General features: G+C 41.2%; 2 protein-coding genes across 2 annotated transcripts; one reads left to right on the top strand and one right to left on the bottom strand.

Moving 5' to 3' along the window:
• The first annotated feature begins 1,205 nt into the window (after window positions 1-1,205).
• LOC112463970 lies at window positions 1,206-2,411 on the top strand. Its single transcript, XM_025030700.1, has 4 exons — window positions 1,206-1,349; window positions 1,563-1,682; window positions 1,736-1,853; window positions 2,143-2,411. The coding sequence occupies exons 1-4, from the start codon at window positions 1,206-1,208 to the stop codon at window positions 2,409-2,411; spliced, it is 651 nt and encodes a 216-aa protein (XP_024886468.1).
• Window positions 2,412-12,808: 10,397 nt separating this feature from the next.
• On the bottom strand, window positions 12,809-13,327 carry LOC112463971 (craniofacial development protein 2-like). The gene has a single exon (XM_025030701.1). It carries the CDS (start codon window positions 13,325-13,327, stop codon window positions 12,809-12,811), a length of 519 nt encoding a protein of 172 aa, XP_024886469.1.
• Window positions 13,328-16,896: the final 3,569 nt, after the last annotated feature.

Below are 16,896 nucleotides of genomic sequence, written 5' to 3' on the forward strand. Positions count from 1 at the left end.
AATTTAAAAATTTTTTTATTATTAAAAAAACGTTTTTATAATAATTTCTTGAACGTTATTTTATCGGAAAAGAAAACGTTCCATCAAACGTTTTTTCAATGGACATTTTTACTCATGAGAAACGTTTCTAGAAATCGGTTATAAAATGTTTCGGAAAAACGCTTATAAAACATTTTTGAAATGTGTATGTACTACCTTATCGATCGGTTAAATAACTACCTTTTACTGTAAAAATAAAACATTTTTAAACGTTTCTTGACAACCTGCAATCATCATAACGATATATTGTTTCTGTTATTGTCGCTCGATCTATTATTCCTACAATTTTTTTCAAATTTAACAAGGATGAGGCACAACATTTTTATTTAAAAGTTGCACATATGCGACATTAACCGATGTACTACATAAGAAATAAATTTTTTTGTCGTAAATCGCGAAAGCCGAAGATATATATTCTATCATGTTTCCAATAAAAGGGGTCCCTGATTTAAAAATTCAATAAAACTGGGGATATATGAAAAACGTCTTAAGAAATAATGTGTCATTTTTGGCGCATAAACGATAAACTTTTGCAAATATAAAGTTGTTTATTATTGCTGTTGCAAAAGATATTTGTAACCTTATAATAAATGTTAGTTAATGTCTCATTTTAAGAATATGGCCGGTATTCATAGTTATATCTTATATAAGATCGTCTTAAGTTTATCTTTTGATACTCCGTAGCCAATAAAACGAGTTGTTCAGCATCTAAAGATAAACTTAAGACGATCTTAAATATAAGATCTGACTATGAATACCGGCATGTTACTTAAACCTTATATCTTTATATGTTTACCACGTCCTGTTTCTTTAAAAACCCAGAGACACTTGACGCGTTAATCGATACGGCGTCTTCGCGCACTTCGTGACACCGAGAATATGAAATAATAATACGAGGTATCTTCAAAGCTTTAAAACATACAGAGATATTATTACAAATTCTATTTATTCGTACGGTTTTTTCTAGCTAAGGCGTGTATTTTATATTGATGCCATACGGCGCACCTTTAAGTATATTCCCATAGAACGAGCTTTTAACGGAATACTAAAGAAGCTGTTAAGGAAGAGAGAGAGAGAGAGAGAGAGAGAGACCGGGTGAGAAAGATACTGCTCTAGCGAGACGAATATATTTACGGATTCCTATTCTGTATAATACACACAAAGCCATGGATTTCTTTGACACGCGGTATTTCAAGATTAACAAGTTCTTTCTATCTTTCACCGGCCTGTGGCCGCATCAAAAACCTTTTATGAAACTTTTAACTCGATCGTTCGCTATATTTGGCTTTACGACAATGTTAGTGCCGCAGGTAATTCGCTGAATAACAGTGATATTAGAGTTAACGAATCTAAAGAGATCGAAAATATAAATCAAGTTCTAAAAGTTTAACATATACTAATTCAAATAATTGTCATGCTCTTTCTGTGTCACAGAAGCAATCGTCTACCGCGAGTTTACGCTTAAATCCGAGTATTTGTGAAATATAATTACAATGCGCCATAAATTCATTATTAATTACCAGATTGCATATATACTCAGGCAAGCGGATGATCTGGATAACACATTCGAACTGATGCCACTTCTAACTGGCACAGTGATATGTATTACAAGAATCATCAGTATAACACGCAATTCCGGAATGGTAAGCATGATCGTCGCATTTGATCGGCTTATTTTAAATAAGCGTTGCTTCAGCTTAAGGTGCTTCTACAACATATGCAGGACGACTGGAACAATCTACTGTCGGATGAAGAAACGCAAATTTTAATGTTTTATGCTGAAAAGAGTCGAAAGCTTACGTTGGCGTATTCAAGTACGAATTCACTGGCAAATGTCGCTTAAGGATTATCGTCAGATAGTTTGATATCCTTGATGAATTACAATAAAAAGAAACATATATTTTAAAAATATGTATCTTATATATGCAAAAATGAAAGAAAAACTTGGATATAAATATATGATAAATATATCGCAAATATATAATCGCTAGCTTCAGTAAATTTATAGTTACTAGAAATAGTTATTTATCTAATTGCTTTGTGCATCTTCTTATTTAGAAAGAAAAGAAAAGGAATGTAATTTATTCCTCTTTTTCTATTTAGTTTGCATATGCGGATTTATATTCTGCTTCGCTTCGCTACCTCTTGCTGGACCTATATTGGACATAATCTCACCCCTGAATGAAACAAGACCGAGAAAATTGCCACAGCTTGCGGATTTTATCGTTCTCGATCAGGAAAAGCATTATTACACGCTTTTGCTGATCTTATATCTCGATTACATTTTGTGTGTTTCGGTCGTGATAGCTACCGATACTTTGTACGTTTTCCTGGTGGAGCATATTTGTGGAATGTATGACATACTGTGGTGAGGATTGATTGATATCAATCTGATTAAAATGCAGTTAATTAATATAATTTAGTTAACATAATCATACGCGGAGAAAAAAATTTACTAATATATATATATAGTTTAACTGTTGCAGCACTTTTCGTTAATAGTTATTATATTGATAGCAGAAAGATTAATTTAAAAAATTAATTTTTTTTACTGAAATAACTTTATTCTAGTAACAAACTAATTTTATTTTTTTTTCTTTCTATTCTCTCTAATTTTGTTAATTCTGTTGCAACAGTAAAATACATTTGCTTGACTGTTTGTTTTAACAGCAAATTAACATGTTTCTGTAAACAAATTTAAGCATCAAAATTTTTCTATTTTGCTAGCAAAACAAATTTTATTGTAATATCAAACAGTTATTATAGTAAAATTTGTTTGTTTTCACATCAAATATACAATAGATAGCAATAGATTGTTGCGATAAACTTTGCTGCAACAACTAAATTATTTTATTGTGTGTAAAATTTACTCGTAAAAAATAAAGGTCGAACTCCTATTTAGAAGAGGCAGCTTCAGTGGCCTTGACCTTGACATATGTTGTCAAGATTATGACCCTGAACAACATTCAAAAGGTTTTAGCCGTCGCTCGTTGTTTATTAAAAAAAAAAAAAAAATTAATAAATGTAACTGAGAAATATAATTAACAGTTTGCGTCAATTCTAAGAGAAGTAATTTGCTGATATGTGTGTTGTCACAATTTTTTCACTCCCGCAGCGGTCCGGGGCGTGTGACGGATTAAAAGGATAAAGGAGAGCGGGATGATAGGCCTCTTCGGTGATTCTCTCGCACCTCCGGCACTCCACAAAACGATTCTAATGTTGGGCGCCAGACGCGTGAATCCGCGTCCGCAAAATTGCGAAAAACCAAAACGAGACGCAAGACGAAATGTGTGGATGTGCGAGGAATCGGCTAGCTCGACCTAATAGCGGGGCGGGGTTGATGAAGGGCGGCGCGATATCCGGCGGGGTGACACGTAAATCAGTAACGCAATCCGCTAACAATCAAGAGTAATATTTATTGTGCAGTAACTCTCAAGAAAATAATAATGAATGCCCATTCGGCTTTAGTTAAACACAAAAAAAAATCAAGTAAATAGTAGCTGACACGGGCGTCCGAATTTAATGAACAGAAATGGTAGCAACGCTAGAAAGGACGCTAGAAATTACGGAGTCTTACTTTTATTTAATATAAACGCGCGGAAGGCGCTTTTCTCGAACAACGAATAATAACAATAGAAAACTCAGCTCGCCAATAGTATGGAATATCGGCCAAAGAGACGACCGAACTTGAAATAATCGGAGTAACGCAAAATTTTAGAGTCGCTATGAAGTGATATTTAATGTGAAATATCGCGAAATAATGGTGCGTCACGCTCGAAGCGCGTGAACACCGTATCCAGACCGTACGGGAATTCCGTCGCCAAGTTATCGAAATTTCCGCAATCAACTCTGACCGGGCGCAACAAGGAGGCGCCGAGGCATTCGACAAGATAAAGAATACTATAACTAACGCAAAATACGGGGTTATCGCGAGTAATAATGAAACGCCATCGGAATCAAAGCAAATAATATCTAAACGCACGAAGCGCCTAAACGCAGAGAATATCCTAACGCGAGTAAGAGCCTAACCTATTTGATCAGTTAACGCAAACGATTTCCTACCGAAATTAACAACACAATCGACATCCCAACGCAAGGATTCGATCGGCACGAACACTATTTCAACGCAAATGCTTGCACGCAAGGAACCTTCTGACGCGAGGGATATTGTAACGCCATTAACATCGGAACGCAATCACACCAACGCGAGTAATCTCCTGGCACAATCGGTACCGCGGAGAATCTACGCGTCCTCACTCAAACCTCACCTCACGCAATTAAACCAACGCAAATTATATTCTGACGCACTTCATATCTCGTGCGGAATCTAAGGCCCGACCGAGCAAATTACGACGCACCGGGTAACGCGCGGTCGTGAACGCGACCCTGGTAACCAGTTTGCTAGTTCAGATGCGTCCCGAAGAAGTGCTCAAGAAATCAGTCCAGAATTGCGACAAAAGTGCATAATATCTGTGATTGAACGAGTACTTACTGTACTATTGCAGTAGTCTGCTGTAAGAAGCTACTGTGAAATTATCTTTTGAGTACAGATCCAACCGGCAGAAACGTGAAAAGAACGTGCAAGCATCTGCCCGTGAGAAAAAGAGCAGTCGAGTGTGCTAAACGCTTGAAACATATTTGCAGCAAAATTTCACAAGTGTATGTCACTTAAATTGTTGTTTTTGCCGTACAGATCCGACCGGCAGAAACGTGAAAAAAACGTGCAAGCATCTGCCCGTGAGAAAAAGAGCAGTCGAGTGTGCTAGACTCTTGAAACATATTTGCAGCAAAATTTCACAAGTGTACAATGTCGCTTAAATTGTTGTTTTTGCCGTATAGATCCAAGTGACAGAAATGCGAAAAAAGCGTGCCAGCATCTGCCTGTCAGAAAAAGAACAGTCGAGCGCGCTAAACTCCCAGAGCACAAAATATTTATAAAATATTTATAAAATATTTATAAAAAAGATTTAAATATTTATAAAAAAGATTTAAATATTTTGAAAATATATACATTGAATATTTTGTAAATATTATAATGTCCGGAAAATGAAAGTATCTAAAAGATTATAATAAATATTTTAAAATAAAGTGTAAATAATTATCATCAATATTATTAAAGTTGTTTTTAATTTATGTTATAAATATTTATAAAAATAATTACTGGTAAGTTAAGTGAAGATTGTAAAACTGTTATAGCTTCGTGCTGTGAGATGTAGGCCATACGGTCCATTTTGGCGTTACGAATTTCGAAAAATGTTTGATTGATAAATCAGACGGTATATTCTGCCAAAATAACAAAGATAACGCTCTCAATAACGATAAATAAAAAAAAAACAAGGCAAATGAAAGCTCGTTCGCGACGATAGACGGGCGACAGTAATAAAATATTACAAATTGAATAAAATATATATAATAAAGTAAACGTTTCGGTCCTTGATTTGGACCCTCCTCAGTACATATAGCTGGTCGAGTGAAATGCAGTGGTCACAAGTAGTCAAAAATGCCGCGTAATACTTATTGTATTACGCGGAGAGATGGTGTCGTATATCTTATCAATTTGACTGTCAGGTAACTCTTGTGATCATTTTTTAAGGTATGACTATATATATTTGTTTAATTTATTTCTTTTTATGGAATTAAGGTAACAGTAGTCACGTTGAGGATACGAGATCCACACTCTCATAATCGGAGAGCGGAAAAACTGCATTTTTGACTACTTGTGACCACTGCATTTAACTCGACCAGCTATATGTACTGAGGAGGGTCTAAACCAAGGACCAAAACGTTTACTTTATTATATATATTTTATTCAATTTGTAATATTTTATTACTGTCGCCCGTCCATCGTCGCGAACGAGCTCTCATTTGCCTTGTTTTGTTTATTTCTGCCAAAATTATTTGTATTTCTGCTGCTCTACTTCTTTACGCAAGCATCTGCCGTAATTCTTGTTGAATTTTGCTGTATGTGCTAGTTTGCAACGATGCCGCTAGGCGGCGCGTAATGGTAAAACTAACTTGCAAGTAAATTTGAGTTGGGATCTAATATAAGCAGGCCTCCGGCGAAGCGCGAAGCAAAATCATGACATTCGCGACAATCTTCGCCAGCAATACAACGCAAGACTTACCCAACACCACTGCGGTGCTATAAATATAAAAAATATTTTTGTAAATTATTTTAATCTTTCTAAAAAATATTTTAAAAATATTTTGTGCTGTATGGGTAGCAGTAGACGCTGCTACAAATCTGGCGCGATTATGTTGCACTGCGATTTGCACAAGCATCTGCCGCATTTCTTGCACTATTCTGCTATATGTAAATGCATACACATATCTTCCACAATTCTGTTGCACTACGACGAGAGCAAGTTTCTGTCAACAGAAAAATAGTCAAAGTTGGAAATAGAAAACGCATGATCTGCCCGAAAGTTAGTGCACGACTTTTCGTGCAGTTTACAGCAGAATTGCAAAGGAATGGTTACCAGGGGAAGGTCGCGAGAAATGGCGTATTTGCGATCTCGAAGTCATGGTTAACGCGCCTACCTTGATCTCCAGAGGCTCGCTATCACGTCCTTATCACGATTCCGCGGCCACGATACCATCCCGAGGCCCTTCGCTCTCGCTGTCGATCGCAATTTTACACTCGGTCTCAAGGAACCGTACGCGTCGCGGTATTACAAGCGTTTTCTCAAGCGCGCACCGGAGGGCGGCGTCGTGGCTTTACATTTCGGTACTACCTGCGGGCAACCTCACCGGTGTAACGCCTTCTCCTGGAGCTCCTGCTCGTGCCAACAATCGTGGTACTCAAGACTAATTCCAGATTCGGCCGGCTATCGCGGATCTTACTTTACGCGTTCGGACTCGCCGACGGACGACCAGAGACCAGGACCCCTATTCTGTAACTCGTAACGACAGTGTCGGTATCGTTACGTTGTCGTTGCGCAGGTATACTATATGGAAAAAAAGCTGCGCAACGACGACATAACGATACCGACACTGTCGTTAGAGTTACAGAATAGAGGTCCAGAGAGTGTCTCGCTAAATCCGCTCGATTGCGGAATCGATGTGGCACCCCCTCCTTTAGAGGCGCGCCGACCAATCGGGAGCGAGCTTGCAAGCTCGCGCGATATCTCAAGGCAGGATCGTCGCAAGGGGATCCTTGGGGGCGCGCAACGGTCCCTCGGCGGCGTAGCGACTCCTTTAATTTATCTCTGGGCAACGGACTGGGCTTCGTTCTTGCCGGTGTGCCTCCGGTTTGATCTCGGGGCGGTGGCCAGCCACCCCGCGGGCCGGTATTCCGTGGAGGCAAATTGCTGAGGCCGGGTTTTTTCCAGGCGCCTGGGGCCCCGCTATCGGCGGCCTCGTTTATTGCTGCCTTACGCGCCGCACGCCTGCCACGTTGCTCTCGCCGACCGCAATCTCAATAATTTCCACTCTCGCTACCCCTCCTCGGTCCTTGGTCCTCCCGGACCCTTGCGTTACCGGTACTCCCTCGAAAATTCGCCGCGGTGTGGGTGACGCGCCGCGCGTATTAAAATTACATAAAAATAAAATAAAGAATTAAATTGCGGAAACGATATGAATATTCGGCTCCTGGAGATCTCGTCGTCGCCTCTCTGGCTCGTCCCTGGGCGCGAAATTTCGCGCCTTGTGACGGCGGCGCCGGCGGGGCGCTGCCACGATGCGGCGGGCCGCAACGTCATAGGGTGCGTTCGGTTTGGACGCTCACGCGCTGTAAGCGCTCACGCTTATAAGCGCTGTTTTCAATCGTTCGATTTGGTATCTGAGCACTTACACAATAGTAAGAAATGTCGTTCGTTTTGGCAATGTAAGCGACTATGAGCACGTCAAAATGGCAGACGATAGGTTATTGTGTGTTATATTTGCGCAAATAATAACATTATTAAAATTACACAGGCACACAAAAAAACAAAATGAACGCGTGGTCGCCACGCGCGTTAGAAGTGAAACTTCTGAAGGCAAGGCTTTGCCATAACTTTTCTGAAATTAAATAAGTAAATTCGATTTTGCGACTCGAAGACGCGTCACGAAAATTCGATCAGGCGTACGGCACTGGCGAGACGGATATAATGAAAACTGCGTGTAACACTATATTTTCGAGTTGCGGGCGGCTTGGAGTGATTAATTCCGTTGCATTGTTTTTGTATTAATTTCAGAAAAGTTATGGCAAAGCCTTGCCTTCAGAAGTTTCACTTCTAACGCGCGTGGCGACTACGCGTTCATTTTTTTTTATGTGCCTGTGAAATTATTATTCGATGAGAAAGAATATTTAATTTTTAAAATAAACCCTTTTTTAGAATAAAGCGAGCAAGATTTAATTTTATTCTACAAATTTTAAAACCTAAATTACTAAGATCAAAATCAGGACGTAAAACAATATCACCTGAAAAACAATTATTTATCGCTATATGGAAAATGGCCACCCCAGATTCATATTGGTATGTTATTAATATTATTATTACACATTGTTGTTTCAATTTTTAAATCAAATAAAGGGAAGTAAGAGAGGCAATCAGATCCACGCGCGGTAATTAATGCGCAATCAAAATAAGTTAATAATAAAATATATGTTTGGCGTATATATTAGATGTTCGCGTCATCATTATCTGTTTTACATATTAGCCGATAAGTTGCGCGTATAATTAACGTACAAATTCGTAATTCAAGACTCGCGCGAGACGTTGGCGGATCGCGATAGATAGCAACCCTCGCGCGACTCACCCGACTCGTGCTGGCCGCCCACGGGCGGCCCGCAATTATTTGGAACGATGAGTACTCGCTCCGGCCGCAATTCGCAGGTGCGTGAGCCGAGGAGTACTGTGAGAGGATTCGCCGTTCAAACGTGGACTCGACAACACACACGTTTTGTTCTCGCACTGTTCGGAGTTGATCGAGTGAACTCGCACTTTCGGAGCTCGACAAGTCGTCTCAGTAATCTCGGGCCTTGCGTGCTTGCCTCTTGCACATGTGCCTGCTATATCGCCTGCTTGCCCGTATTGCACGTTTTGCCTGCCTGCCTGCTGCGGCACGTGAGTGCCTGCACATCCTAGCCTGCTGCACGCCTTCCGCTCTCCATCACCACAGGGAGGACCGGACGCCACGAGGCTACCACGAGAACATCGGGCAACGACACGGTGAGTCGCTTTTTTGTTTGCTATCTCGCTTTATTCGCCTAATTAAAATTGTGAGGGGATTGCCCCTCTGGTCCTTCGAACCACGAAATCTCATTAACCAATCGCAAATCCGGGGCGATTGACACCCCCCCGAGCAATATATATATTATCGTTAATACAAATTCGGACGTTTCGACACTTTTTTGTGTCATCTTCAGAGCGTAAAAATAAAAATAATACATGAAAATTTTAGACGATAAATTACAGTCAATCGCGATAAAATGAGTCAATCAGTAGAAAAGCGCAGTCAAATCAATAAAAAAAAATGCATACGAATGTTTGGTAGTCTGTCAGGATATGCCAATATGCAAATGCTCCGAATCGATCGCATCTTCGACGTTTACTCTCACGTTGGAAGACCAGGTAGAAAGGAGAGATTCGATTGTCCTTTCTAAACCGTAAATCGGAGTCGCAATATGTTAAAAACGCAATGTATCAGTATTAACATTACAATCACAATATCTTACTTACGGAGCATTACAGACCAATAAGTCGCAGTGTTAAAATGTACCTGTCGCTCTGACATGTCGTGAGTGAGTGAAGCGTTGGTAGAAATTGGAAGGTTAACATAATAAAAGCGGTGTATACATGTGTTAGGACCAGTTTCACAAGTGTCGGTTAACTTTTAATCTTAGATTAACTCACTCTTCGTCTTTTTCTAAGGGGGACGTTAGAAGGAGGCGAAGAGTGAGTTAATCTAAGATTAAAAGTTAACCGACACTTGGGCGGCGGTGTGGTCTAGTGGTAGAGCGCCAGACTCGTAATCTGAGGAACCAGGTTCGAGTCCACTAGAGCCATGAATCATGGAAAAGTTTTTTCCGAAAAAACCGCGCCCCTCCGTGCAGATGCGGAGAAAACTGGGCTCCGTCTTTCGGAAGAGACGTTAAACCGTTGGTCCAAAGTAGGAAAATAGGAAACAGTAAGGTAGTAGGATGAATTAGAGGTTAGGGTTGGGTACGTCCCTTCAAAAACGCCCTTTAAGGCCCCTTGGGGTATATAAAGTAAAATTCTTTATCTTTTTTTTTTTTAAGTTAACCGACACTTGTGAAACAGGGTCTTAATGGTGGGGATAAAAATTCACAACGAATAACTCTAAATTTTTTAAACAGAACAATTTAAGAACATAACAAGGGATCTGAAAGTGAGATTATCGTATAATCATCATCATCATCATCAATGGCGCTACAGCTCAAGTCGAGCCTTGACCTCCACAAGTCGTCTCTTCCAGCTATCTTGGCTCCCCGCTGCTCTCCTCCAGTTCTTAATCCCTAGGAGTGCGTCGGAGTCTCTTCCAACGCTATCCTCCCATCTCAGACGTGGCTTGCCCACGCATCTTCTTCCTACCGGTTTTCCCTCTAGTATTTTCTTGGGGACTCTGGCTGGTGGCATGCGTTGCACGTGTCCCGCCCATTGCAGTCGTTGTATTCTTACATATGCTGAGAGCTTGATTTCCCCATAGAGTTGGTATAGCTCATGGTTATACCGCGCTTTCCGTACTTCTTCCTCTCTTACCGGCCCAAAGATCCTGCGGAGTATTTTCCTCTCGAAGCGGTCCAGCGTGTCTGCGGATTTGTTTGTAATGCTCCACGATTCACATCCATACGTTACCACCGTACGGAGTATTGTTTTGTACATTCTTATTTTTGTTTTCCGGTGGATACTTCTGGACCTGAAGAGCGGCCATAATGTAAAATACATTCTGTTTGCCGCCGTGACCCTTCTCATTATTTCCACTATCTCGTTGTTGTTCTTGTTTAGATTGGAACCCAGGTATACAAACTCATCCACTGTTTCAAATTTGTGTGTGCCGATCGTGACGCTTTGGCCTAGTCTTTTTCTGGGGTTTCTGCTTAGCCTCATTAGCTTGGTTTTGTCCTCGTTGATTTTCAGGCCGACGCTTCTCGCGGCAGATTCCATCGAGTTGAACGCCTCCTCGACGTCCGACATCGATCTCCCCATCACATTCAGGTCATCCGCGTATCCCACGATTTGCCTCGATTTACTCATTATGGTCGCGTTTGTGTCGACTATTGTTCTCCGTATTACGTATTCCAGGACCAGGTTGAAGAGAGTTGGTGCCAGTCCGTCGCCCTGCTTTAGTCCCCGTGCCACTTCGAAGGCATCTGTCAGTTCTTGGTTTATTTTCACTTTGCATCGTGTGTTGAGCATTGTCATCCTGATGAGTCGCACCAATTTCGGGGGGATGCCGAAGTCAAGGAGTATTTTATAGAGCATGTTGCGATCAATACTGTCGTATGCCTGTTTAAAGTCTACGAATAGTTCGAGCAGTTCTACATTGTATTCCCAGCATTTCTTCTGTGCGTGACGCACCGTAAATAGCTGGTCTGTAGTTGATCGGTTGGGCCTGAAGCCCGCTTGATACTCCCCTATGATGTCTTCGGCATACTGTTCTAATCTGGTCTTTATGATTGTTGTTAGTACCTTGTACATTGTGCAAAGAAGTGATATCCCTCTATAGTTTTTACAAAGAAGTTTGTCACCCTTTTTGTGTATGGGGCATATTATACTGAGTTGCCACTCCTCTGGGATTTGCTCGGTGTCCCATATCTTGCCTATTAGTTGGTGGGCTGCTGTGGCTAGACTATCCCTCCCGTATTTCAGTAGTTCCGCTGGGATATTGTCGGCTCCGGGCGCCCTGTTGTTCTTGAGCTTCTTTATCGCTTCTTCTACCTCTGCTAGTGACGGCGACTCTATCTGGGGTTCTTGTCCTCTTAGTCCCTCCTCTGGCGGTTCGTCTCCATTGCTCCCGTGCGGGTTTAACAATTCTTGAAAAAAGTCCTTCCATGTTCTTTTTATCCTCTCGCTGTCTCCCATGATGTTGCCACTCCCGTCTCTGTACAGTGTGGTTCTTGGTACAAATCCCTTTTTGAATGTGTTTATGCTTCTGTATGCCCGCCTGCAGTTCTTGCTTCTGAAATCCTCCTCTATTCCGGCAATGTAGTTGTTTAAGTGTTCCCTCTTCTTTTTCCTTATCAATTTATTGGCTTCCTTTCTAGACTGTTTGTAGGCGTCCCTCTTCGCTCTTGTTGGTCTTTCCATGCATGTTTGCCTGTCCTTATTTTTTTTCCGGATACTCTCCTCGCATTCCCGATCAAACCATTCGTTCCGCCTCTCTCGTGGCCTCTCGCCTAGACTCGTTTCGGCTGACGTTGTTATCGCCCTCTTCAGCCTATCCCAGTCCGTTTTCATTGTTGTGTGAGGCTCCGTTTCGTCTGCGTGCTGATGGATTTTTTCCGCCAGTACTTGCTGGTATTGGTGTTTTGTCTCCGGGTCCTTTAGGCGTCCTGTGTTTATTTTAGTGCTTTCCACTCTTCCCTCCGTTCCTCTTCTGCTTATGCGGCACCTGTAGCACACACGTACTAAGTAGTGGTCCGAGTCACAGTCAGCTTCCCTGCAGGTTCTTACATTGGTAATGCTTGAGGCATTTCTTCTCTCTATCAGTAAGTGATCAATTTGGTTGTGATGATCTCCGTCCGGAGATTCCCATGTCCACTTGTGGATGTTTTTTCTCGGAAGCTGGGTTGATTTCACTACCATGTTCTTGGCGGTCGCGAGGTCTATGACGCGTAGGCCATTGTCGTTTGATTCCTCATGCAGGCTATGCAGTCCCACGATGTCTCGATTGTTAGTTCCTTTCCAATTTTTGCGTTGAGATCGCCTATTACCATTTTGATGTCATTTGACGGTATTGTATCGAAGGCTTGTTCCAGTCCGCTGTAGAAGTTGTCCTTGGTGACTTCGTCCTTTTCCTCCGTTTCCGCGTGTGCGTTGATGATGGACAAATTGAAAAACTTTGTTTTCAGCCTTATCACGCATACTCTTTCGTTTATCGCTGTGAAGTTCAGGATTCTGTCTTTAAATCTCCGGTCTACCAGGAATGCAACTCCGTGTTCATGTCGGTCCTTGTTTCCACTGTGCAGAATCGTATGCGTTCTCGTATCGTATACCCCCTCGCCAGTCCATCGGGTCTCTTGAACAGCCAGCACGTCGATTCTGTACCTCATCGTCTCCTGACAGAGCGCCTCGAGTGCTCCTGTTCTATAGAGGCTACGAGTATTCCATGTTCCTAAAATCATATCCTTGTTTCGTCTGCCATGTCGTCTGTCGTCTCCGCTTAGATCGGTCCGAGTTCTGATCCACTGTCCGAGGTGCTCCTTGAGGCTTCGTAACGGTGAGTTTTTCCGGGGTGGGGTTGTTGGCCCCACGCCCAACCCCCTTTTCGGAGGGCCATTTTTCCCGCTCTCGTTAGTCCTGACCGCAACTTCCACCGGGGTTGGTACCCGATCTCCGTTGCGGTTGCTCAGGCTTCCGGGGTTCACCAGCGAAAAACGCCTGCTTGGAGGTGAGAGTCGGTATTGAGCAGGAGAGGCTATGCGGTGCTAGCTGGAAGCGGCGCCGTGTGGTACGCATGCACTGCCCCCTTTGAACCCCGATTATCGTATAATAGCTTAAACAAAATGCGAACCTTCATAAAAGCTCATAAGAATAGTCTCCCACGTTCTAAACAATGTAACGTAGTATACAAAATTAACTGTAATGATTGCGACGCATCTTATGTAGGCCAAACGAGCAGACAATTACAAACAAGAATTAAGGAACACCAAAACCATATATAAATTGGAATACATTTAATCATTCTGTTATAACAGATCATAGATTAGCATTAAATCATAGATTTGATTGGGATAATGTGGAAATTCTAGATAATAAATCGTATTTTTATAAACGCTTATTAATTTCTGAGATGCTGTGCATAAAAAGACAGGAAAATGGACTGAATTTGCAGACGGACACGGAAGGTTTACCGGATATATGTATTTGAACGTTATTAATAGGTTATCAAAAATTTAGAGTTATTTGTTGTGAATATTTATCCCCACCATTAACTCATGCATACACTGCTTTTATTATGTTAACCTTCCGATTTCTACCCGCTTCACTCACTCACGGCATGCCAGAGCGACAGATACATTATTTTAACACTGCGACTTACTGGTCTGTAATGGTCCGTAAGTAAGAATTCGTGATTGTAATTTTAATACTGATACATTGCGTTTTTTAACATATTGCGACTCCGATTCACGGTTTAGAAAGGACAATCAAATCTCTCCTTTCTATCTGGTCTGGTCTTCCAACCTGAGAGTAAACGTCGAAGGTGCGATCGATTCGGAGCATTTGCATATCCTGACAGACTATCAAACATTCGCATGAATTTTATTTTATTGATTTGACTGCGCTTTTCTACTGATTGACTTATTTTATCGCGATTGACTGTAATTTATTGTCTGAAATTTTCATGTATTATTTTCATTTTTACGCTGAAGATGACACAAAATGTGTCGAAACGTCCGAATTTGTATTAACTAATATATTTTATTATTGACTTATTTTAATTGCGCATTAATTACCGCGCGTGGCTCTGATTGCCTCTCTCACTTCCCTTTATTTGATTTATTCAGGAGAGCCTATATTTTGTTTATTCAATTTTTAATTTATATTTGTGTATGCATATAACTTTTCCTTGCTTAATATTTAAATTATGTACAGATTCATTCGTGAGAAATTCAATGTAGGAAAAGCCACTGCGTTAAATGCTGGAAATTGGAATATTGTTATAATTTTTCCGTCTATAATTCGATTCGACGACATGTTTGTTGATATGCAATTCGCTAACAATGCGTTCGGAAATGAACGTAAGCGCTTACGCTTGATCACGCTCACACTGCCCTACCTTGCAGAAATAAGCGTTTGTCAGCAGAAGTTATGACGTAAACGATGACGTCATTAGTCGATCCGTAAGCGCTTACAACGCCAAACCGAACGACGTGAGTAACGCTCATAAGCGCTTACAGCGCGTGAGCGTCCAAACCGAACGCACCCATATGTATAAATAGTACACATGGAGGGGCTACCGCCCTCCCCCTGCGGCAGTAGGGGTGACCCTCACCGAACGCACCCATATGTATAAATAGTACACATGGAGGGGCTACCGCCCTCCCCCTGCGGCAGTAGGGGTGACCCTCGGTTCGCGTGGAAAGTTGAAAACCCGAATCGTACAATAATAGACCTCGTTTTGCCCTGTAAGCAGGGGTGAGGTAGGGTGGGGTGGATCTCGCTTTGCGTGGAGAATAAATGCTGTCCAGAGAGAACCATCCATACGAAGCGAGGTCCACTCTATCCCACCCCTGTTTACAGAGCAAAACGAGGTCTATCATTGTACGGTTTGGGTTAAATTAAGTTAGATTAAGTTAGTTTTTTGGGGGTGGTGGTGCAGGGGAAGGGGCAAAGTCCCTCCCCCGTTCACGCATTAAATAAATAATATTTACAAGTATAATCATGCAATTATGGTTAAAGCAGAGAATACTTGTATTCATGCTTTCTAACACATAAAATTGTATATGTTACGCGCAAAGTCCGCATGGTGTGCAGTATCGGCATTGCCCGGGCAATGTCAGCATTGCACAACGCGAACTGGGTAAAATAGCTAGTTTATTAGCGGACATTGCCCGGTTTGATGTAGGCAAAGTTAACACTGCCCATCCAGCGATGGCAATGTCAGCAACTATTATCACATTGCGGACTTTGCTCGGTTCCAAGTTGGACCAGCATAGACGAGCAAAGCCTACATCAAACCGGGCAATGTCCGCTAATAAACTAGATACTTTGCCCAGTTCGCGTTGTGCAATGCTGACATTGCCCGGGCAATGCCGACGCTGCACACCATGCTGACTTTGCCCGTAACATATACTTTTCTACTTTAACTATTTTCTACTTTAACAAAAAGACTGTTCAATATTAACGATTCACATGTACTTTACACCTTTTAATACTCAAAATAACTTCTATATTTTTCAAAAATTTTTTGTTAATAACTTTAATAAAAAACGAGTGACAGCTAAAACCTTCTAAATTTAGAAGGTTACTTAGGAGGGTAATCTCTATAATATGTAAACGTTTGGTATAAAACATACTTTACTGTCAGGATAGATACATATATATTTTCAAAACCAAAATGTCAAATATAATTTCTTTGGTGATATTCATTTTCAATCAATACACAGTTTCAATAAATACCCAGTTTCAATAAATACACAGTTTCAATAAATTCACAATTTTACTATTCTCTTTGTCGTCAGAATGTCAAATACAATATTCGTTTCTAATAAGTCGCGTTACTGTTTCTTTCATTGCCTAATTCTTTATCTCCTTCACCATAGCACTTCCAAACTTCGGTAATTATGCAGTTTAGGGGAAGCACCTCCGATGACCTTGACCTTGACATATGTTGTCAAGGTCACCCTCCTGAGTGACCTTCAGAAGGTTTTAGCCGTCGCTCGTTTTTTATTAAAAAGTTATTAACAAAAAAAGTTTGGCGACCTCACCGATTTCAATGACCTTGATATATGTTGTCAAGGTCATGACCCCGGGTGACTTTCAGAAGGTTTTAGCCGTCGCTCGCTATTCGTTAAAAAGTTATTAACAAAAAAAGTTTGGAAAATATAGCATATATAGGTGCATATATAGGTTAGTTGACGCGCTTTAAAAGTATTTAAGTGTTTAAAGCGCGTCAACTAACCTATGTAAGTTAGTGATCAACGATTTACTGCTTTAAATGTTGTGTTTTGGTAAAGCAGCGACTTTTTCG

Source organism: Temnothorax curvispinosus, unplaced genomic scaffold, assembly GCF_003070985.1.
Source record: "Temnothorax curvispinosus isolate PA1 unplaced genomic scaffold, ASM307098v1 QBEX01013808.1, whole genome shotgun sequence".
Lineage (NCBI taxonomy): Eukaryota > Metazoa > Arthropoda > Insecta > Hymenoptera > Formicidae > Temnothorax > Temnothorax curvispinosus.